The sequence below is a fragment of the Ostrinia nubilalis genome, chromosome 25 (genome assembly GCF_963855985.1).
Source record: "Ostrinia nubilalis chromosome 25, ilOstNubi1.1, whole genome shotgun sequence".
Lineage (NCBI taxonomy): Eukaryota > Metazoa > Arthropoda > Insecta > Lepidoptera > Crambidae > Ostrinia > Ostrinia nubilalis.
The window spans coordinates 5515600-5538793 of record NC_087112.1 but is presented as its reverse complement, the minus strand read 5'-3'; the positions used below and the strand labels follow the sequence as shown (position 1 = coordinate 5538793).

The 23194-nt window shown below is 41.3% G+C and overlaps 1 protein-coding gene across 1 annotated transcript; it reads right to left on the bottom strand.

Annotated features, from left to right (window-relative positions):
* Positions 1-414: 414 nt before the first annotated feature.
* Positions 415-22738, bottom strand: LOC135084257 (fibrillin-2-like). The gene is made up of 24 exons (XM_063979033.1): positions 22492-22738; positions 17119-17299; positions 16868-16946; positions 16612-16746; positions 16255-16444; positions 15854-16021; positions 15472-15690; positions 14685-14834; positions 14233-14341; positions 13955-14016; positions 13717-13845; positions 13071-13236; positions 11982-12703; positions 11253-11462; positions 10688-10810; positions 10293-10418; positions 9563-9763; positions 8996-9147; positions 8214-8428; positions 3896-4047; positions 3147-3282; positions 2491-2611; positions 1786-1904; positions 415-1236 (listed from the first exon to the last, which is right to left on the bottom strand). Exons 1-24 carry the CDS (start codon positions 22544-22546, stop codon positions 1074-1076), a joined length of 4083 nt encoding a protein of 1360 aa, XP_063835103.1. The 5' UTR covers positions 22547-22738; the 3' UTR covers positions 415-1073.
* Between the last annotated feature and the right edge of the window lie 456 nt (positions 22739-23194).

Here is a 23194-nt window from a genome sequence, read left to right as displayed (position 1 = left end):
TTTTATGTATTTCTTTATCTTCTAAAAGTGATATTTTATCATTTAATAGGTGAAGACGAAACACTGTAATTTTACTTGCTGCAGCGTTTTTTGGTAAGGGATAATTTTATCATTAAGAATGAGTATAATTTCATACGAATGTTTTTCAATTATTTTACGCTGTTTGTGTATGTTTTAATGTGTTGGTATGATAGGAAAGGATTCAGGGACCAGAGCGTAGTGATAACAAGAACGTTGTTTTGCCGCTGTTGTTTAGGTATCATTTTAAATATTAATTATGTTGTGATCTGGAGATCTAATCAGTTACTAATGTAAAGTGCACATTACTTTAGGTATATGTATATAATCGTTGGGAGCCCGGCTTCGGTCGTGGCGCGAAAAACGCTTGTGCTTAAATAAAATTAAAAAGATATATTCCAATTTAAAGTATTCGTTTTATTTACATACTGGCCTTTAGGAATGACAAGGAACAACAAAGACCATACACTAACACTATCTTCAAAATAAATAGACTATTGTCTCAATATCAGATCATATTGAATTATCCGAAGAACATTATACTTGTTTGCAATCAAAAGTTTTAATTTGTTACCGATATTTGTTTTTATTTGTTGATAAATTACATCTACACTGAGTAGAACGATGTACATATTATTCCCCACAAAAAATCTACCGGGTGCATTTTTATACTATGATATAGGTTCATCAAAGCGAGTCATAATAGAAACAAGGGAATAGGTATGCTATTTCCTTTGTTTAGGTATTTTTATCAGAAGTAATTTTTCAAAAGGGCAGCTAATAGTCATGTTTTGACTCGCTCATTTTTATGTAGGTAAAGTAATTATGCTTCCTGTCAGGAAGCTAAGAGCTGCATCTATTGTTTTCGAATGGGTATTATTAGATAATTTGCCCTTTTCGAAAAACAGCATTATTAGAAAATTTGGAACTGGTTAAAATATCCAAGGATAAGTACCTATTATAACATGCAACGCATGCACTCTTTCTTGCAAACAAGTATGATCAGCTATAACAAGGTACAAAAGTAATTAAGTAAACCGTGGTAAGTTAGGCGGCTAGAACTCGTATTGCGAGACGATGATGATGAGCCGAGCGACCGCGTTGCCCGCGAATTGCCCGCGCTGGTGCAGAGACATCGTCAGTTCCAACTCGGCTACTTGGGGTCCACCCAGCGAGCATAGAAGGGAGATGACGCACACGTTGTCCATTGGTCTCATACTGGAACAAAAGAATCATTAGATTATTTAGATTCTAGTGCAGAAGCACTATTCTCTTAATTTACCAGGGGCAAATGGAAGATTTGGTGACCAGAAGGGTGGGAGAATCCTCATTTAGTATCCACTGCAGAATGCAGAAGCACGACTCTGTTACAAAGGCAAATGGAATTGGACTCACTTCCCACATCGGCCAGAAGGGTTGGGAAAGCCTACCCTCCTTAGATAAAATAACACGTGTCAGTTTTATGTTACCTACATACTTCGCTGCGTGAACGGATCGTGCGAAATTTAATGTATCAGAAATGTTACTTATTTTAACTAGAGGACTGTAAACGTTTGATCAGCTTACAATGGTTCGCTACGATTAGTGCCTATGTTACCTGAAAATAACCTACCTAATGCAGGGTACACGAGACGTGCCCTTGCACGTCCAGTCATCTTACTAAGATGATCTTAGTGGTTTTATAAAAGGGCCCCCACGTATTACTGTTCGCAGACGAACAGTCTGTGTGTTATGGGAGGGACATTAAAATAGTCCTTGGGAACTTACTCGAAACACCTAAGGTCGGCGGGCTTGACCCCCGGCCCGGCCTGGACATCAATCATGCGCAGCTCGAAGCTCACCACCGAGTCCCGCCACGACGGGCCGTGCATCGTGAACAGGTCCACCTGGAATATTTGACACGATGTCATAGTTATTACGCTTTAGACTTTTTTTAGGGTTCTACTACCTACTCCCGATTTCTTTGATTTTTCGTAAGCTAATTTTTGTAATTCATAATGCGAATCTTCTTAATCTGAACCAAACTTGATTTGTTACATTTAGGTTTTGTTCGTTCGCGTTCGTTCGTTCGTTTTAGCCGAAAGACTGCTGAACAAAGGCCTCCCCCAAGGATTTCCACAAAGACCGGTCCTGCGCCGCTCGCATCCAGGCACAACGCGACCTTCACCAGATCGTCGGTCCAACTAGTGGGAGGCCTGCCCACGCTAGGTTAGGTTTTGTACGGAACAACAATTCGTTTTCAAGAAAGTTTTGTTGCTCTCATACTTTGTATGTGTAGGTATTAAGATTCCGGCAATTTATCTACAAGGACTGGAGGAGACGTTTATGTTTGAAGCATAGAAATTCAATTCACATACGAATCGCAGCTATTTATCACATGACTTCTACCACAACTTCTACCTATTATAAGTAGATCAATTGGCCCAACAACATAAAAGCAGTTAGGTAAATAATTAAATATTTCCCACTCACGCTGCCAGCCGGCATGTAGATGTTAGCGACGAATGTGATGAAGTTGTAGCTGTAGGCGCTGGGCCGCTGCAGGCAGCCCCAGTCCGAGATCGGGCACGAGCGCTGGATGCGCGTGCAGCGGCTGGAAAGACAAACGAAAATTAAGCTTGGAGAATCATGCTGCAGCTGCTGTTATGAATAAAATTATACACTAAGGCTGAGTTGCACCAACTTCCTTTGACCGTAACTTTGACAATAACCGGTGCTTTTTGTAATGGAGTTTGACAGATTTTTGACGTTAGTCAAAGTTAAAATAGGATGGTGCAACTCAGCCTAAGTGTTAACCTCTATGTGGACCTCTACTTATGTGGGTAGATAATTAATATGATTTTAGAGATTTTTTTTTATAGCTACCAGCAGACGCTATCTGTGCACGGACATCGAACTGCCAACGGCCGTGGCACTACCACAGGCTCTGTGGTAGCGGAAATGTCTCCGAACGAACGCGAACAATATTTTGCTCGCGAGCATTCTCTCGCCATCGAATCATATTCATGATTCGCAATTTTGAATTCATTCATACATATTTTCCTCTTCACCCCACTATCGAGGTTCACAGATGGCTATCATTGTGACTTGAAAGAACTCTTACTTTTTTCTATCTATCTATTACTTACTGCTTGGCCTCCAGCTGGTACCCGGACGGGCACTGGATGCGGTGGCAGTGGTACCCTCCACGCGTGTTCTGGCACACGGAGCCGGGATCACGTGACGCGGCGCACGTCGCCTCGCCCGTCTCGCACTCGTCGATGTCTGGAAGAATAAACAAATATCAAGAAAGCTAATAAGGATGAAGTGCTGCTGAGCTTGATTTGACCAAAGATCCACTGCTGGACTAAGTACCTATAAGACCCCCAAAAAACAAAGGCTGGTTCTGCCCGCATCTAGGTGTTCTCCGCGACCTTCACTACACTACACTAAGATCATCGTTGAATGAGTGGGTGTTGTCCATTTATAGGTACTATCGCGTCGGTCACAGTTCCAGCTGCCCATTTCCGTTTTTTCTCTCGCTCTTATCAGGCGAAGTTTTGAGAAGAAGTGATGACATAAGTATTATAAACGATAGCAGCCCGACGCGAAGTAGGTAAGTACCGTTTTTGTGGTGTCAAGCCCCAGATGGGGGAGAATTGACTATGAGAAGGGATATGGATCAGAGAAATTTGTAGGGAGTCAAGCATAGCGCCCAGGGAAAGGAGCCCAGCCAGAGCAAGTACCTGCGCGCTCTTCCAAGATTCGGTTCGTACTTCGAGAGGCAGGAAGAACCATGGGTGGTGGCTGGTGGTGGGATTTGTCCTGAAGCAGTGATAATTGTAAAAGCGACTTTTAAAAACCTAATTGTAAAAAAAATATAACTTAATTGTCTGACCTATGCAGCTCTTCCCGTCGTCCGACAGCCGGTAGCCAGCAGGGCAGGCGCAGCGATAGGAGCCGGGCTCGTTGACGCACTGGCCGCCGCACAGCCGTCCGCGCAGACGCACCGCCGCCCACTCTGCGCACTCGTCCACGTCCACGCATGTCCTGGAAGAATAATTCACCAGGTAATTTAGCAATACGGTTCATTATTCTCGTGTGTTAAGTGTAATGTAACTGCACGAGGACGACAGCGCTCGCCGTGATTTGGCGGTTAGTTATTATCTGCTAGACCAGTGGTTCTTAACCGGTGGTCCGGGGACCACTGGTGGTCCCTGGAGGCATTCCAAGTGGTCCGCGAAGACATCGTAATAAACATGTGACGTGACGTGATGAGTCGAGTCAACACGGCGCACAGTGGGCGAGAAATCGACCTCCCCTTTCGTAGGATTTTGAAAAAAAAAAATGGTCCTTGACAAGACAGAAATTTGGTAAAATGGTCCCAACCACTGTGCTAGACGGACAACCGTCCACTACGCGCACTCGTCTACGTCCACGCAGTCTACGTACACATCATCAGCTATCGTATCGATTCATCATCAGCTAATATAGGCCTGGTTACCACCGAAGGGAGGAGGAGACAAGAGACGAGAGATGTGTTTTTAATAACCAATCAGATTTTTGACCGAAGATGAGCGTAGAGAAGTTGTGGAAATAATATGAAAATTTGATTGATTGCAAACACGTCATCTGATTCTGCTCTCGTCTCCTCCACTCTCCGCTTTGATGGAAACCATGCCTTAGTGTCCATAGCAGGATCACAAGCCACGTTATCAAAATCCTTACCACGTCATAATCATCAGGTAATTTATGCCCATTTTCACTATCAATTCCTAATTTTTAAGTGACCCCTTTGAAATCAAAATTCATGTTATTTGTTAGGTCATAGGGATCACTTATAAACTAGGGATTGATGGTGAAAACGGGCATTAGTCTCTTCTGCAAGAGCACGACCCTATCTAATTTACCAGAAGTAGGTAAATGAAGGATTTGGCATATACTCTTAGGATTCACCTGTTATCGTTGTCCAGGCGGTACCCCCGCTTGCAGTAGCAGCGGTAGGAGCCCCAGGCGTTGGAGCAGCTCTGGTGGCACACGTGCGGCGTCTCGGAGCACTCGTCCTTGTCCACGCACACCTTGTACACGAGTGTAGCCAATACTTGCAGCAGTTCGAGTCCAATGAGTATCGTTGGGTCATACAAATGAAGGATTTGGCCTCCTCTCCTATGTATCCATGACGTCGGCGCACACCTTGTCGTTAAACAGTCTCCAAACCAGTTGCGAACAAGAACATTTCTGAGGACTCGTTTCTCAAAAAACGGCTACGTCTTACTTACCTAAGGCAAATGAAGGGCCTAGCCTCCTGTCCTACGTATTCACCTGTTATCATTGTCCAGACGGTAGCCCCGCTTGCAGTAGCTGCGGTAGGAGCCCCAGGCGTTGGAGCAACTCTGGAGGCACACGTGCGGCGTCTCGGAGCACTCGTCCACGTCCACGCACACCTTGTCGTTGGACAGTTTCCAAACCAGTTGTGAACGAGTTTCGAGGACTGAGTAAGTAGTTTTGACACGCACACCTTGTCGTTGCAAATGGAGGATTTTACCTCCTCTCCTATGTATTCACCTGTTATCGTTGTCCAGGCGGTAGCCTCTCTTGCAGTAGCAGCGGTAGGAGCCCCAGGCGTTGGAGCAGCTCTGGTGGCACACGTGCGGCGTCTCGGAGCACTCGTCGACGTCCACGCACAACTTGTGCACGATTGTAGCCAATTCTCGCAGCAGTGCGAGTCCAATGAGTATCATTGGGTCATGCAGATGAAGGATTTGGCCTCCTCTCCTATGTATTCATGACGTCGGCGCACACCTTGTCGTTAACCCACTTGTTACTAGCGTTTGATATACGGATCAACATAAAAATTAAATTATTATAAACAATGAGGGTGGTTTCTGATAACATTGTTTATGTTAAACGATTCCTGTGGGGTCCCTTTGTCCATCAGACGTGTTCTGTTCTCCATTGGGTGTCACATTTCAATCGTAAGCGTTTTGTTGTTTTCGTAAATTTTATGATGACTTTTTCAAGGTGAATACAAACATGATAAGTATTTATTCTAAAGTATTTCTTGCCGAAATATGAAAGTTTGTAGCCCACTTTTTGTAAATCGATAACAAAATGTAAATGTATTTTATAGTAACTGTTACTAATTCAACGTTAAACTTAGTGATCCGTATAAGGAACGCTAGTAATATGAACTGCGGTATTTTGTTGTTTTAGCGCCTGCATTCGAGGCCCTTTCCTTTAAATAAAATCATTGAAGAATTGAAGAAAAATGAAGATGAGTGTATCCCTAACTCAATCACAATTTTCCCGCCGGAAAATCCGGAAAATTGTAATGGTGACTTAACACCTTTGCTGCGGCAGTAACTTTCTAATACTTTCCATTCCTTCGGTACAAGGTCAGTAAACCTGGTATTAAAACTTACATTGTGGCGGCACAAGGCTTAAAGACCTTGTAATATTTAAGATATATTAATTTTATTTTTGGCTTCATGTTAATAGATATTGTGTTTTTTTTCTTTGAATATTAATAATAATGCATTTATTGACATACACCTGAAGGCGTTCGTGAATAACTTGTTTAGTATAAAAATTATAGCTATATTCAAAATACAAGGCTTATGCACCCTGTGCCGCACTGAAGTAGGGAAGTCTGGTGGGTATTCTAGGGATGTGAAATACAAATATCGATAGTTTAAATTAAGTTTTAATAAAAATTTAAAAAAGTAACAAACAAAGATGTTTTAATAATTTAGTCTAAACATTTTACAAATAAGACATACGTGCATAAATACTTAAATAAGCTATATTTAAAGAAAACATATTATTTAATAACATTTAGTTACAACTTCAAATGTTTGTCACGAAAAACATTATTTAAATTAGCAATAAATCGTGTAGCAAATTAAATTATAATCAATTTGCAGTTTTGATTTTGTTTGTTTCTCTTGACGCCATGTCGACATGTGCGTTTCTTACGAATGCGAGGCAACACTGGCTGCACGAAGCTAGCGTGGGGTGCGGTACCAGGTGCGCAGGGTACAAGGTGCTTCGACCTGGTTTCGCATTGTGAAGACATTTTATTACTTCCGTGCGGTACCAGGTCTAAAAACCTGGTATTAAGGTAGGTACATCATTGGATTCTATTTTAAGAATACATCATAGATATATATTCATCACTTTCCTACACCGGACCCAATTGAAGTTATGCCTTTCGCACGACAAGGAAGACTATAATTTTCTTAGCCGCACGGTAAGCGAGACGTACACAAGGTCTATAGACCTGGTTTCGCACTCAACGTGTTAACCAAAGAAAACTCTGGTGATGAAAATAAAGTGCCAATAGATTTTCCTGGATTACAAATGAGAGCCCACATAGAAATCACTAGAGAATTCTTCATCCAGTGATGATGAAGAAGACTGCATCCCGTTAACTGAGATTGCCAATTATGCCCTAGATAGGGTCAGTCATGTTTGAAGATATGAAGAAATTATTGTTTGTAAATGAGATGATTTAGTGTGATTACCGTTGTTTCAAATGCATTGAAAATTGCGCCAACTGTCAAAACCAAGAGATTTTCTCTGCCACATAAACAGAGAAGTAACTATTTTCACATTTCAAATTCAGTCACAACACACAGTTTTTATGAAACACACGCTTTGATACAAATGCAATGTTTTTTGCAAGAAATGTAATATAACCCTTTATCATAGAAAATGTTTTGGGCATAATTATACAGTTCACACTACTGGAATTAAATTTGAAAAATAATCAATTTAACTCTGAATATTATTTTAATAATGAATATTCCATATTTTATGCAAATACTTTAATAACTTACCCAAGTCGCAAAGAGTAGGTATTATCTCTAAGTTCATACAAGTGGCCGTTCATATTACTAGCGTTCCGTATATCAAGCACCATTTTCCAGCGTTTCCGTAAGACCAATATTTTTTGTTTGTATTCACCTGTTATCGTTGTCCAGGCGGTACCCCCGCTTGCAGTAGCAGCGGTACGACCCCCAGGCGTTGGAGCAGCTCTGGTGGCACACGTGCGGCGTCTCGGAGCACTCGTCGACGTCGACGCACACCTTGTCGTTAGACAGTTTCCAAACCAGTTGTGAACGAGTTTCGAGGACTAAGTAGGTAAGTAGTTTTGACACGCACACCTTGTCGTTGCAAATGGAGGATTTAGTCTGCACCCCTACTTATGTATTCACCTGTTATCGTTGTCCAGGCGGTACCCCCGCTTGCAGTAGCAGCGGTAGGAGCCCCAGGCGTTGGAGCAGCTCTGGTGGCACACGTGCGGCGTTTCGGAGCACTCGTCGACGTCCACGCACACCTTGTCGTTGGACGGCGAGTTGCGGAAGCCGGCGCCGCACTCGCAGCGGTATGAGCCGACTGAGTTGACGCACTTCGCGTTGTATGGGCATGGCTGGGAAATTAAAAGGAATATTTTTTCATGAAATTGATTTAACTCACTCGAGGATTTCCCCTAGGACAAACTTGACCTTCACTGGTTGGGTATTTATTGGCGGTCAAGCTGTAGCTGGCTAACACAGGAGTTGTAGTGGTGGGAATAGCGAAGATATCAAGTTTAAAATTCACGAGTTTCCATTTTAATCCTTACTAACTTACTTACTAGGTATTATTATGTTCTAACTTTCAAATATCTTTTTAGTTAAATGCATCCGTGTTCCAGTGGTTACGTTTGAGTTTCTTGATCTGAACTTGGGTTTGATTTCACACGAAATAACGAATACTTTGTGCAGGTAACAACGACGTCTACTGTTGGAAAATGGACTAATATTCCCACAGCGACCGGTCCTGCGCAGCCGCTGCCAGCATGCATTACCGCGACTTTCACAACGATCGTCGGTCCGTCGAGTGTGCCCATATTGAGTTTTAAAAAGTGGTGAGTACAGTAGATTTTATGACGTAGGTAATGCCAATTCTTGTGGGAGGCCTGTCTTGGGCTGAGAAAAAGAACGGGTACACTTACCGTGCCGTACGCGCACTCGTCTACGTCCTCGCAGCCGTCTTTGCCGGACAGCCGGTGTCCGGCCGGACACTGGCAGGAGTACCCTCCGTAGAAGTTCTCACAGCGTTGCATCGGGCCGCACTGGGAGACGTTCTTCGTGCACTCGTCAACGTCTGGAAAAATTACAAGTTATACCTGTTGTCTGGAAGATATCGCTTCCTAACGATAAGACCGACCACTTAAAGTGAGCCGTTTCAATTTTATATGTTCCTTTTGACAGTTTTGTGTGATGCAACTGCGCAATAGAGATTTTATCTTTACTTTTATTTTAGGCTGAGTTGTACCACCTAACTTTGAGAGTAAATATAACGATAACTGGTGTTTTTTTATGGAGTCAGACAGACTTTTGACGTTTGTTGCAGTTAAAGTAAGATGGTGCAACCCGGCCATAAACTTTAATGTCACATTATGAGAGAATGAGACCTTATGCCCCAAGGCATTATCTTCTGCCAGTTAAGCCGTGGTTATGCTTTGGGCTAAGCAGAATTTAGATTTATTGGCGGCGTTTTCCATGCATAAGCGACTTACCATGACACATCTTGTCAGGAGTCAGTTTGTATCCCCAGGGGCAAGATGTAACAATAGCCCCGGAGTTGGGCAGCCTGGTGAAGGTGGGCCGCAAGTATCTGGGTCCCCTCTGGCCGTACTGGGCGCCCACGGTGATGATGTTGGGGTCGCTGTCTCCTCCCGAAGGTTGGTAAGGGTCTGATGGTGGTAGCGATGGGGGTTCTAGAAGAAAACACATTGATTTACAACTGTTATGACATTACTTCGACGACCGATGATAATATGACGATCTGGTGAAGGTCGCGGGAAGAACCTGGATGCGGGCCGCAGGACCGGTCGTTATGGAAATCCTTTGAAGGGAGGCCTTTGACCGGCAGTGGACGTAATTTAGCTGAGACGAAAGAACGAACGATGACATTACTTCATAGTTATTATTCGATTAGACGTTGTAATTGTGCATGTGTATTTTCTATTAGGGAATATCAGGATTACCAAATTTACTCTTCTAGATGCTACCCACACCATCCTCGGCCTAGTCACCACTTTCCATCAGGTGAGATACAACTGAAGAGAGCGTCGTGGATGGATGGTAATTTACTTGCGGATCATCATCATCATCTCATTTCAGCCACAGGACGTCCACCCACTGCTGAACATAGGCCTCCCCAATGACTTACGGATTATATTGACAAATATTTTGTCTTGAAACCAAAGGGTTTCTGTTCTAGATAATGATGAAATTGATGTTTACCGTAAGGTGACCTGTCAGTGGTACCACGACACCTTGCACCACACATGCAATAGTAGCCGCCATCTTGGTTCACGCATTCTTCTTTGGGTGCGCAGATGTATTCGTTTCTCGCACACTCATCGATATCTGTAAGAAAGTTATAGTTACATTTTAAGTAATTCATGATTTTACCTTGAATTTTTGTAAATGACTGAATAACTATGTAATTAAACTGTACTTGACGGCCGATGGGACAGCAAGGTTCTGGAGCGGAGGCCACGTACCGGAAAACGCAGCGTGGGGCGTCCACCCACAAGGTGGACCGGCGACCTGATAAAGGTCATTGGGGGAGGCTTATGTTCAGCAGTGGACGTCCTGTGGCTGAAATGATGATAATGATGATGAACTGTACTTACCTACACATCGCCCTTCATTGGAATCAAACGTGTATCCTAGTTCACAGGACGCAGGCGGCGGAGTGTATGGTGGATAGTATGGTCTACGAGGCTGGTATGGTCGCCATCTTGCGGTGGTGGACACTATAAAAGAAGACAGATCAGTACAGGGCAGGGCACATAGTACGCAGAACTGACGGTCGATGGGGCAGCAAAGTTCTGGACGTCCACCCACTAGGTGGACCGACGACATCATAAAGATAACAGGAAGGCGCTGGACGTAGGCCGCTACCAACCGGGCAACATGGAAATTGGTGGAGGCCTTTGTTCAGCAGTGGACGTCCTATGGCTGAGATGATGATGATGAACTATTAATACATTCCTGACACAAAATAGTATTATGGAGTTAATAACGTAACGCACAAGAAGACGAAAACAGAAGAATGAAAAAAAGAGAGCTGTTTTAAACAGGCCCTTAGGTTTGCAAAGAGCCAAAGATACATGTGACAATATTACGATCGGGTTTACCACAATAAGATCTACATCATACTCTTATCGCAGCAAATAGAGCCTTCATAAAACATACCTTCAGTAGTAGTTCTCTCAGTGGTGCTCGTGGAAGTAGTGGTGCTAGGAGTGGTGGGTTCAGGCGTGGTGGAGGGCCTGACCGGGATGCACCAGCCGGAGGGCTCGCGCACGAAGCCCGCCACGCACTCGCAGCGGTACCCTCCCTCCATGTTAACGCACTGCTCGAGGGTGCTGCAGATGTGGCGGTTGCCCTCGCATTCGTTGATATCTGGATAAAGAGGTAGTAAGTAATATAGTTTGACCGTTATATCAATATAAAGGGTCAGTAATATAGTACTAAAATAATAATAATAGAATAGACCAGAAGAAGTAAGTAGGGCAGAGATGGCGAACGAATGGCACACGTGTAACTGATGGCACGCGTCACAATATTTACTTAGGGCAAGCCACAAATCACAAAATTCACTATGAAACTAAATAGTAAATAATGTGTTTTGAATGAGGTTGGAGCTATTGCAAAATAAGGTCCAGTCACTCGCTAGAAGCGTCACAATGCGTCAACCGAAGAGCGCTGAAAGGGTATTAAGCAGACCAAGGTATTTGATGGCACTTCTGCATACCTAAAGTTTCGCCATCCCTGAAGTAGGGTAAGCAGGCCTCCCACTCGGCGGAACGACAATCTAGTGAAGATCGTGGGAAGCACCTGGATGCGGGCAACGCAGACCAGTCCTTGTGCAAATTATTGCGGAATACCTTTGTCCAGGATAGCTTTGATGATTTTACTTACCTACGCAATTTCCATACACATCTCGTTCGAAGCCGTTCAGACAGTGAAGGTTGTTGATGTCAAAATCGGGTTCCTCAGGTTTGTCTCTTCCAGTCACAGAGGTCCACGAGTTTTTAGGTATGTCGCTCGTATTCAGCCCATAGCTTCCATCCTTGTCTTTATCCTTCACGATTAATACTGGATCTTCCGGTTCTGGAAGCGTCACCTCTGTAAAACTTGGACGTCGACTTGGCTCAGTAGGCCTCGGTCTTGGAGGATCAGTTGGGCGAGGGTAACTTGGGTAGTGGGGTCTTCTAGGATAATTATCTTCAGTTCTTCTGTGAGGAGGATAACGGGGATAATCTGGCCTTGTTGGAGATTCTGGCCTTGGCGGAAGTTCTGGCCTGGGTGGTAGCTCAGGCGTGGTCGGTGGCTCAGTTGTGGTCGGTGGCTCCTCTGGTGTACTTGAAGTTTCTTCAGTGGTCGGTTCAGTTGACACTTCTTCTGTAGTCGTGGCTTCTGTTGTACTGGTTGTAGTAGGGCGCAGGTACCTCGGGCGTTCTGGTCTTTCTGGGTACGGGGTTCTTCTTGTTGTCGTTTGCCTTGGTGGGTAGTAGTAAGTGGGTCGGGGTCGGGGAGTTTCCGTGGGCCTAGGTCGTGGGGTCGGTTTAGGTGTAGTCGTACTGGTGGATGTGGTGGGTACTGGTTCTGGATTTCTGTAGTCCGTGTTAGAGTCATTTTCACTGAAAAATATCATATTTATCAATATGCATCGAATCTAAGTTACAACAAAAACATTTGCGTGTGCATTAAAATTGAAAGAAAGATAGAAAGGAACATTTTTTGCTATAGACATCACACAAAGACCACAAAGGTAAATAAAAAAATGACAGAGGTAACATAATACAAAACATAAGAATGGAAGAGAAAGTGAACTGAGCAGTGCCACCCTGCGTCGATGCGTATCCCTACCACCCACTACTACTACTACACAGCATATTACGTGGCCCATGGTGAGGAAAGCCACGTCCCTGGTTTTCAGTATGCCTCAAATATAGTGTAGAAGAAAAAAGTCTTACCTGTTGCTTACTTAGTTAAGATTTGCCTTACCTGGAATCGTAATAGTCATACTCGTAGGGCGGGAGTGTGGTAGTGACTGGGGCGGGCGTGCGGGCGGGGGCGGGCGGCTGCCGCGTGCACGTGTACGCGCCCAGGACATTGAGGCAGTGCAGTCCGGGGGCACAGTTGTCCAGCTTTAGGGCGCACTCGTCGACGTCTGGAAATTGGCGTTAAAATGATTATGATTAATGGAGTTTCTATTCGTGATTCGTAATTTACGAATCTATCATAGATTCGTGGACCATGCTATGGTAATTAGATTCCCGATCCTGAAGTAGACCTGCCTGATCCCTGCCTGCATTAAACATCAGTTGTGCCTCTCCTAAGTAGGTAGGTACTTACGCTATTGATTGAGCTAAGAAATGTTTGGTTTCATATTACTTACCTACTTACTCGTAACTTTTTTGCTTAACTTACATGCTCGTACATGGCAGTTATGTAAGTTTTATTATTTGGTTGCCTTTTTAATAGCTGTAGACTACGTTTACCATTTGAATTCTGTTCAAACATCATGCTCGTTTTCACCTGCAGTCTGATGATTACTTTCCAGCAGGGTAGGAGCTCCGTCGTGGGTAAAAAAAATCAATGAGTTGTTGGCTGATATTCTGGCCTACTTGCAGAATGTAACTCCACTTACCAACACAGGACCCAGAGGATGAGTCCAGCTCGAAGCCGTTCTTGCAGCGGCACTCGTGGCCGCCGTACGTGTTCACGCAGTTTTGGAACTGGTCGCACAGGTGCGTGCCTTCTCGGCATTCGTCGATGTCTGGAATTTTTTAATAGCCAAGTAAGCATGCTGGTCCATGGAATTTGTCTGTTGGGATTGGAAATTGAGGTCCTCAAATTCGTAAACTGAAAACGGTATGTTAACATACCTTCACAAACTGTTCCTCCGGCTCTCATCCTCGTCCCTTCTTGACAGGCCTTTGTAGTTAGCCTGGAAGCAATAACAATAAAATGCCATGTATCTAAATTGGAATTAAAAAAGTTAGATTTTCTTTTTTAATATTACTTTACTATAAAAAGAACTAGTGCTGATAGTTAAAAGGAATAGCTATGACAGAATGAGCTTTGGCCACTTCTTGTTCTTCTCGTGCCCTTCGTAATCGACAAATTCTTAGTAAACTAGTATTATTGTGCATGAGATTCTTACTTGGGTAGGGTGTTGACTTTGGACTTGCAGTTGTAGGCGCCGGCCAAATTGATGCACACCTCTGTGCGCTTGCATATCGATTCACCTTCTTCTAAGCACTCGTCGATATCTGAAAGATGTAAAATTATTGGTTACCATTTTTACAAATAACGAGTCTTCAGCTTTTAATTTTGATTTTACTGATCCTGATGATAGCTGACAGGCAACTATCATATCAGTCACAGGAATTCACTGAAGGACATAGGCAACTCCTAATGATTTCCAGATTGACCGCTTTCCCGCAGCCATTATGAGGTCATCTGTTCACCATAGTCGCACGCTGAACATCCAGTACGTAGCTTCTATTTCAGTACCTTGCTACCCTTTCGGCCGTCTTTGTCTTGCATAACAACACACCACACGATAACTAATTATTACTTCTCCCTCGTTCAGTTTAGTAGGTGTTTTCTTACCTTCGCACTTCCCAGTGATGACGTTGACCTTGAACCCTGGAGCGCAGCGCTTGGACACGTGGTCCTGGCAGAAGAACCCGCCGTGGGTGTTGATGCAGTGCTGCGAGAGGCGCTGGCAGTCGTCAGCATGCTCCTCGCATTCGTCCACGTCTGGAAACCAGAAGAGAATATGAAGTAGCAAATCTGATAGCCATGAAAAGTACAACAAAACTCACAATGAGACAAACAATTTATAAGGTGGTGAGAATTTCTAAACGGCAATTGCTTTAAGGCCTATTCAGACCTAAGCGGTATTCGCTACCGTCTGCGGCAGAGAAAACCCAGTGGGTAAGTATGCGGTAATAATACTGTTCAGACCTAAGCGGTATTCGCTACCGTCTGCGGCAGAGAAAACCCAGTGGGTATGCGGTAATATTACTGTCCATACCGCTCAAGCCGCGATACTTGATACTAAATACCTGAGCGAAACCCGCGCGGTATGTACCTCTACCCACAGCGGCAGCGAATATCGCTCAGGTCGCTCTAGCCGCGATACTTGTATATATCTATCTAATATCGCTCAGGTTTGAATAGGCCTTTAGGCCTACTGTAAATGTTAATTAATTAATTTCTAAACATACATTTACAATCGAAATGCACGGCTTTTGGCAAGCACATTTTCTTGTTACATTGTACTTAGTCTGTGTCATGCGTAATAATTTCCATGTTTACTCTCTTTATGTTTTTATATCCTAGACATTTTTTTTTAATTTTTGTAATAAAAGGATTTAACTCAACTGAAACGTACCTACACATTCATCATCATCTCCACCCCTGAACCCTGGGGGGCAGATGTCGTTCTTCGGTGAGGTCGGCTCTAGATTAGGCGATGGTGGTGGCGTGGGAGCTCCTGGGGGTGTTTCTTCAAACGGCTTCCCAGGCTTGCCTCCACACGTGAAGCCTCCTATGGTGTTCTTGCAAAGGTACTTGGGACAAGGAGGACGTGGTAGTTGGCACTCGTTTATGTCTGCGAAAAGAAAATTAAATCTTAATAACTAAATACTTTTAACTGACTTTAATCAGGAAGCGAAATATCATCTGTGTAAAAATTAACCTCATTAACCAGGAATTCGGTAAATACTCTACTTCTGGGGTAAACTTTCTGAAATGAGTGGAGTATTATTACTTACCATCACATACTTGGTTCAGAACGTTCCTCTTAAAGCCAGGAGGGCAGGTTAGGGCGCCTACCTCCCTCTTTTTGATCGGGACGCATTTGAAAGACCCAGCCGTGTTGTGGCAGACAGTGTCTTCTTCTGTGCAAACATCATCAACAGATTCTCTACATTCGTTTATATCTGAAAATTAATCCAAATCATATGTAACCATAGAAAAATTGCATCTACGAATGTTAAATGCCTCTTGAACATCTATGACAAGAGTGGAGGTGGTCATATCCTATTCTACTCTCCCAAAACCACATGTCTAACGGTAGTGCTGCATTGTACTGTAGTTTACTTTTTTTTTTGTTCTCCGATATAACTAGGTACGTAATAATACTTTTTATTAAATGGACCAAACTCCTGTTCACCTTTACATGTTTTCTGATCGTCTTGCAATCTGTACCCCTCGTGGCACTGGCACCTAACTTTTCCACTTTCATCATTGCATATTTGATCGCAGGAGTCCGCTCTACATTTTTGTTTTACTACTTTCTTCTCAGTCGTGGTTTCTTCTACAGCTGCTTCTGTTGTGGTCTTTTCTTGTTCTTCTGCGGCTTCCTGTAACACAATTTACCAAAATGTCTCTTTACTGCCTTTTAGCCGTTCCGACTTGTTCTTTATTTTGAAAGATCATAGGTAATTTGTATCTTTAGAGCAACGCCTTGAAGGTTCAAGGTTTGGCAAAGCAGGTGCTTTGCCAAAAGATTGAGTAGGCATATTCTTACCAAGCAACACTTGTAGTAAGCGTAACTCCTTAGAGCCAGTGAGGGTATATTGTCCTCTTCAGACGGTTCCTTGCAGCCTTCACGACCCTGTGACTCTCCTGTCCATCGTCCAAAGGAGCACTCCTCACAGCAAGTCTGGAATAAAAAGCTCACGTTACCAATTTGTGAATTCGGTGGAGAATGTTTGCATAGTTAGCTTTCTATGTTAATTGTTGAATGAAATCAATCTATCATAGATCATAGATACATTTCTCACCTTTCCAGTCTCCGTATTAGGAACATCACATCCTTTTTCCACTGCATGCTTCATTCCAGCAACACATTCATCTTTGTTCCTGAAAATGGGAATTTTGTTTCGTTGGAACATGGATAATTTTTACAGGATTGCATTTCATTAGACTCTCTTCTGTCTATCTAGTAAGTACCTAAGTTTTTGAAGAGCAACCAAACCGTACTTAGCCTCTTGATTGGGCTATTATGTGAGTGCTAGTTCCTAGGTATACTTACTTGAAATGCTCCCGACAACAGCTAGTGGCCTCGGTAGTGCACTCTTCTCGATGTTCTGGTGATATTTCATCAGGTACTGATGCTCCGGCGCAGGCAGCGGCAGACGCTGCTGTCAATGCGAAAGTCTGGCCGTGTGTGCAGCATTTATCTTGTATGTCTACGTCTTCGTTTGAGTATTGACCTGAGAAGAAGATGGCGGTCTTAGAAAATTCTCAGTCAGGATGAAGAGTGATTTTAAATATAAACTTTTGTGTGTTTCATTGAGATTTTTAAAGAGTCTCTTGCCCGTTTGCACCATCAATCCCTAATTTTTAAGTGACCCCTATGGTAACACATAACAGGATTTTTTTTTTCAAATGGATCACTCAAAAATTAGTGATTGATGGTGAAAACGGGCATCAGAGTCTTACATCATCATTTCTTATGTTTCAAGTACCTCAGCTTAGTTCATACCTAGCTAGGTATGTATTTATGTATATAAATTGTTAAGATATTTAGTAAGTAGGTACATTATAAGTAGAGACACAGAATCGTCTACAGTTGCGCGTATTTGGCTTGACCATTTTTCGTTAGATGAAAATTAACTATGTCTACAGAAATTAACTTCTTAATTTTTATTGACATTTTTATCTCCAGGTCACTGCAACATTCTTGGCATATTCCAGAGTACCTTACGGTTATTGTGATATGAATTATCCAATCGTCTAGACAGCGCAAGCGCGGGGGCGAGACCTTAAACGCGAACTTGGTTTAAAATTACATACTTTATGAATAACTACTTATCTAGTTTACTAAACTGTAGAGAGTAAACTACGTATTAAAATAAATAAGATTTTTCCGAGATTTCTGTCTTAAAAAGTGCCATTATCCACTAATAAGGGTTCCTTATCAGGACTACGGAACCCTAAAAAGTATTCAAGAGTTTACTTATGACAATGATTTTCATAGTTAAGTAATTTTAATGCAGCACCTGACTACACGGAATTAGCCTTGAATTTTCAATAATTAACATTATAAACACTTGCCATAACTGCGGCACTATAACTACATAATTAATATCTATTTTGAAAGATATCTGGTAATGGATCGTCATTTCAGTTTCTGTAAATCACCTTGCGAGCTTACGCCATGGCACACTATTCAAAATGTCCTGCTTTCGATTAATCTTAACCAAAATGAGGTCTGTCTTCCCACGAGGTACTTTTTCAGGTTTTGTGTTAGTAGTAGGTAGGTACCATGTAGGTACTTAACCATTCGAAGATAATAACGAAGCCGGATCATCCTTCCGGATTTCATTTCTAAGATTGTAGAGTCGACCTGGTTGCCGGAGTTGCTTTAATGAGCGAATTAATAATAATAATTGCATTATGCAAAATGATTAAGTAAACAAACCAATTTAATTAAATCTTCATCGTAAAATGACATTATAATTAAGGAAAATCTCAAGATAATTTCCAATGCATTGATGATGATGAGCTTTAAATAAACAAATCACGTGAATAACGACATCCTCGTACTTGAACATGTCATAGCGCCGTGTTTTGTTTATATTATCTGTCAAAGCTGAGTAAGTAATCAACACGTGAGTTTATTTCCGAAGAACTTCTAGTTCGGTAGGTAGGTAGTTAGATAAGTTAGCTTGAGCGGCAACGATCTTGTGAATATAAAATCTATACTTATAATAAATCTGTAGAGAGGTCAATTCTGTACATGAAATATATTTTCAAAATAACTATCAGGGGGTGATTAGTGATCGATACTGATGCCAAAAATGCAGTCAGTAAAATTTTTGTCTGTCTGTCTGTGAAACAAAAACTACTCGACGGATTTTAACGAAACTTGGTACAATTATTCTTCATACTCCTGGGCAGGTTATAGGATACTTAGGAATTCCCAAGGGAACGGGAATTAGCGGGAAAATCCTTTTGTATGAAGAATCTAAACCGCTTAAGTTAGACGCTTGAAATTTGGCATGCAGGTACCTTAGTAAACTTAAAGCTTAGTAACAACAGGATATTGCAACACTCCCATGGGAACGGGAATTAGCGGGAAAGTCCTTTTGTATGAAAAATCTAAACCGCTTAAGTTAGACGCTTGAAATTTGACATGCAGGTATCTTAGTAAACTTAAAGCTTAGTTACAATAGGATATTAAAATTCCCAACGGGAGTTAGCGGGAAAAAACATTTGTGTGAAAAAATCTAAACCGCGTAAGAAGATAAAGGGGGTAAAACGGGATCCACGCGACGCGTACGAAGTCGCGGGCGGCCGCTAGTAATAAATATAAGTACCTAATTGACTTACTACGCTAGTCGCTACCTTTTTTTTATCAACAATTATGTAGTTTAGCGTACTTTTAAGTACCTATTATGTGGCAGTAAATCCTTAGACTGATCTCATTTTAAATGATACGTGCAGTCAATAACAATCAATTTCATGATGTCATCGTCTCACTTAACTCTACCACATACTTTAACGTTATAGTTAATACGTAATACTTAGTTTAAATTATCATTTATTAGAATCACTCTAGGAGATGTAATTTATTAAAGTTTATCGCACATTACAAATAATACCAAAGGCTGAATCAATGCCACGGTATTTTCTTTCAGTCACAGTAGAAATGATAATACTTGATTGTCATTGAGTGCGTACTTGCTCATCTATCTACTTATTTATTTTTAGATAATTGTAAATTATCCTTCATATGGCGGACGTCACTAAATGTAAGTGTTGGGATAAAAAATCAACAGATTCCACGAATGTAGGCCGGTATGAGGAAAATCTTAAATCAATGTATTGAGAAGTTGTGATAAACAAAAAAAGTTATGAAATACTCAATGACCCATATGAATCATCATTAATGTAAAGCCACTAGCGTCCTTCCGATGGATGTTTGACTGTAGGTAGAGTTCCTAACTTTTGTGGTATCACCGAGCAATGAGAAACTAACCAAGTACTCGTATAGTTACTTTAAACCTCCATGGATAAGCAAATATTACATGCACATAAAACACAGTACATAATCCTGAGGCGGACTTAATGCCATTCGGCATTCTCCTCCAATCAACTAACTAACTAACTTAGGGCCAGACTGAGAATAACGTAGGCGGTACAAAATTATAGATTAATAAACTATTTAATAAGATTATAAATAAATAACGAATAGGATCTAACGTACCTATGAATATGAAAGTATATTTGCTTGAGTCTGAAAGAAATGCTTCACTATTTAGACTCTACCGTTAGATGAGTCGCCCGACAAGCGACTGTTCTTGGGTTAAATTCACAGTTGGATTTTTCAATTAAAAAAGAATTAGGATGCACTTAAATGAAAATAATGAATGTATTTTGATATTGTATTGTATCAATGATTCCTGTTCCGTTCATACAAGACGTAAATCGCAAGCGGCCTGATAATCCCGGCGACCTTACTTGATGCACTGACTGAACTAAGTAAATTATACTTATGAATGTTTGTGATAAACTCACAGATTCTCATAAAACTATCTTGTTCCTTGATTATATATAAAAAAACAATGATGAACGACAAAAAATACTGACACAGACTCGTAGGTTCAGAGAGAACGTTTGTTTACCATTTACCCTGTCCCCAATATAGCAATTTTGTACAGGTATTAAATTATTAATATACTGTATGCACTATCTTTAAAACTACGCAACGCAACGGATTTTGATGCGGTTTTTTTGTGAAGTGATTCAAGAGGAAGGCTTTTAAGTATCTATCTACCTGTGTGAAGCAGGGGCGGATCGCTAGTCTATATATATAAAAATGAAACCCGTTTTGCGTTGTCACGACATAACATGAAAACGCGTGACTGATTTGGCTGATTTTTTTTTTGTAGTTTTCTAATACTCTGTACAAGGTTTTTACGGAAAAAATATAAAGAAAATCTCTACGCTAAGGCGGTACGAAGTTCGCCGGGTCAGCTAGTACAGAATAATAATAATCGCACTAAACTATCACTATCAGTCAACCTCCTTTTTTAAAAAGGTTAAGAAGTTTTTATAGACCGTATTCTTACTTCGCCTTGTGACCTACATCATTTAGCTAACCGCCTAATCTCCTTAAGTTTCGATTAAGCGTCCATTCATAGATTAGTGAACACTTAATACGTACGGTAGCGGGTTCAAGATTGACGTGGGCACATATCGTAAGGTGATAGCAACTGGTATGCAATGGTTGCTATTATTTACATTAATTTGAAATACTTTTGCCCAATATTTTTAACCGACTTCAAAAAAGGAGGATGTTCTCAATTCGAGTGTGTTTTTTTAGGAAAATCGTAATATTTATGGCCAAAGAGGCCAAAAAATAAGAAAAACATTAAGTAACACCTACAAACTTAGGTTAGTCATTTGGTAAGGTGACAAATACCATGGAAACCTGGTGGGTAATTAGGAAAAATTAAAAGATTTTAAAAAGAGTTCTATTTAAATTAGGAATTAATTAGCAAAAAATAAGGCGACTGGTATTCTTAACTTTTTGTAATGCCGTCAGTCAGCCTGTGATGTCATCGATCACGTGTGCCGTCAACAGCACATCAGACTGTACATTTTTATTCCAAAATAACCCTTATTACAACCAGATAAGATACCACAATGTTTACCATGATGGGCAATAAAGTTGTAAGTAGTAAACACACGGGAGGTTGGCTGCACCGAGCCTCGAACTCGAACTATCTTGGGTTTCGTTGCGTCAACATCTTACTGACCCAATTCTACGATAATAATGATGTAATAGATACTTAGTAAAGTATAAAATAAGACCAACTAAAGCGGGTTCTTTTTTCTAGCTTATTTTCTTATGATCTTTTTATGTGAAAAAGCTTTCCTCTTACGAGAAGGTTACTAGAAGTAAACGCTTCCGAACATTAAGACCGCCTAAATAGTGCGATTCCAACTTGTATTTTGTGTAGAGTCTCCAATTTACATATATCTAGGTAGGTATGATCAATGAAGATGGGACACGGAATCTAATTAGGTACAATAAAGTTCAGATTAATCGATTTGAAGTAATTTTTATTGAAATGAACTAAACATGGATCTGCTAGCTAAATGCGAGTTCAGGTAAATAACTTATCTGATAGATAATTTTAACCTTGTTTTTAATCCAGCGCTCGTCTTAAAGTTTTGCCCCAGTTCTTAACACTGTCGCAGTAAGTCGCTTAACTCAATTATTAACTGCCACTTAAGACTCAACAATAGTTTATTAAAATTTAATTCAATTAATAATATGTCGAGGTCAAAATTAATAAAGACAAAAATGTTAATCTTTATTTTTAACAGTTGCATTTTAAGAGAACCAGCTTTTAATAATATTTGAACAGATGATGCCCAAAAAGTTACTCACCATTCGCAAAATTGTTTAACGCACACAACAACACGAATAAATAAATATTTCCCATTTTAAGGCCGAAAACACTATTTTGTGCACTAAAACCTTTAAAAAATTAAATAAAACAGTTCACTGTCACACTCATGTTACAAAATGTAATCTTACTTTTGTTCAAAAATGTTACTTGTTGACCAAAATATTAATTTTAAGTACAAAAACAGTTGTTCATCTCTGCCGGTGGCGCGCGGGTTACCTTTGCTACGGTTTGCTCTGTAGTGGTAGCTCGATGTGAGCCCCTACGTAGCTAGGAAAGAAAAGCCAGACCACTCTGTTGATTTACTGATGATGCGTAAGGTCACATATTTTTATTTTCCTTGTGGCTTCAAACGACCTATGCGAAACGATACGTTATACTTAATAATAGTTCACGTCCTTCAACTAATGTAGTGTCCTCGTATTTACCATGTAGGCCTAGGATGCGCACCGCGATAAGCGTTTATCACGCCATTTTATCGATTTACGCGATAAGCCTATAGTCATACATTTGTTGTCTAAAATCATCGATAAGATTTTATAATGGCGCGCATCCTAGCCCGGTTGCACTTCGTTAGGATGTGTAGTAGATAGAGTTAGAACTAGAAGCTTGGCTCTACAGGTTTTTGGCAGGATATGTAGTAAAAAAACTTCCCAGCCACATATTTTGATTAAAAGGTGTAGA

Excerpts from the sequence above, each read along its gene's own strand:
- LOC135084257 (XM_063979033.1), bottom strand. The coding sequence starts at position 22,546 with ATGGGAAATATTTATTTATTCGTGTTGTTGTGTGCGTTAAACAATTTT. Across the intron at positions 16,445-16,611 it reads CTTACTACAAGTGTTGCTTG|GAAGCCGCAGAAGAACAAGA; the intron begins GTAAGAATATGC and ends ATTGTGTTACAG. Across the intron at positions 1,237-1,785 it reads GCCGACCTTAGGTGTTTCGA|TATGAGACCAATGGACAACG; the intron begins GTAAGTTCCCAA and ends CTTTTGTTCCAG.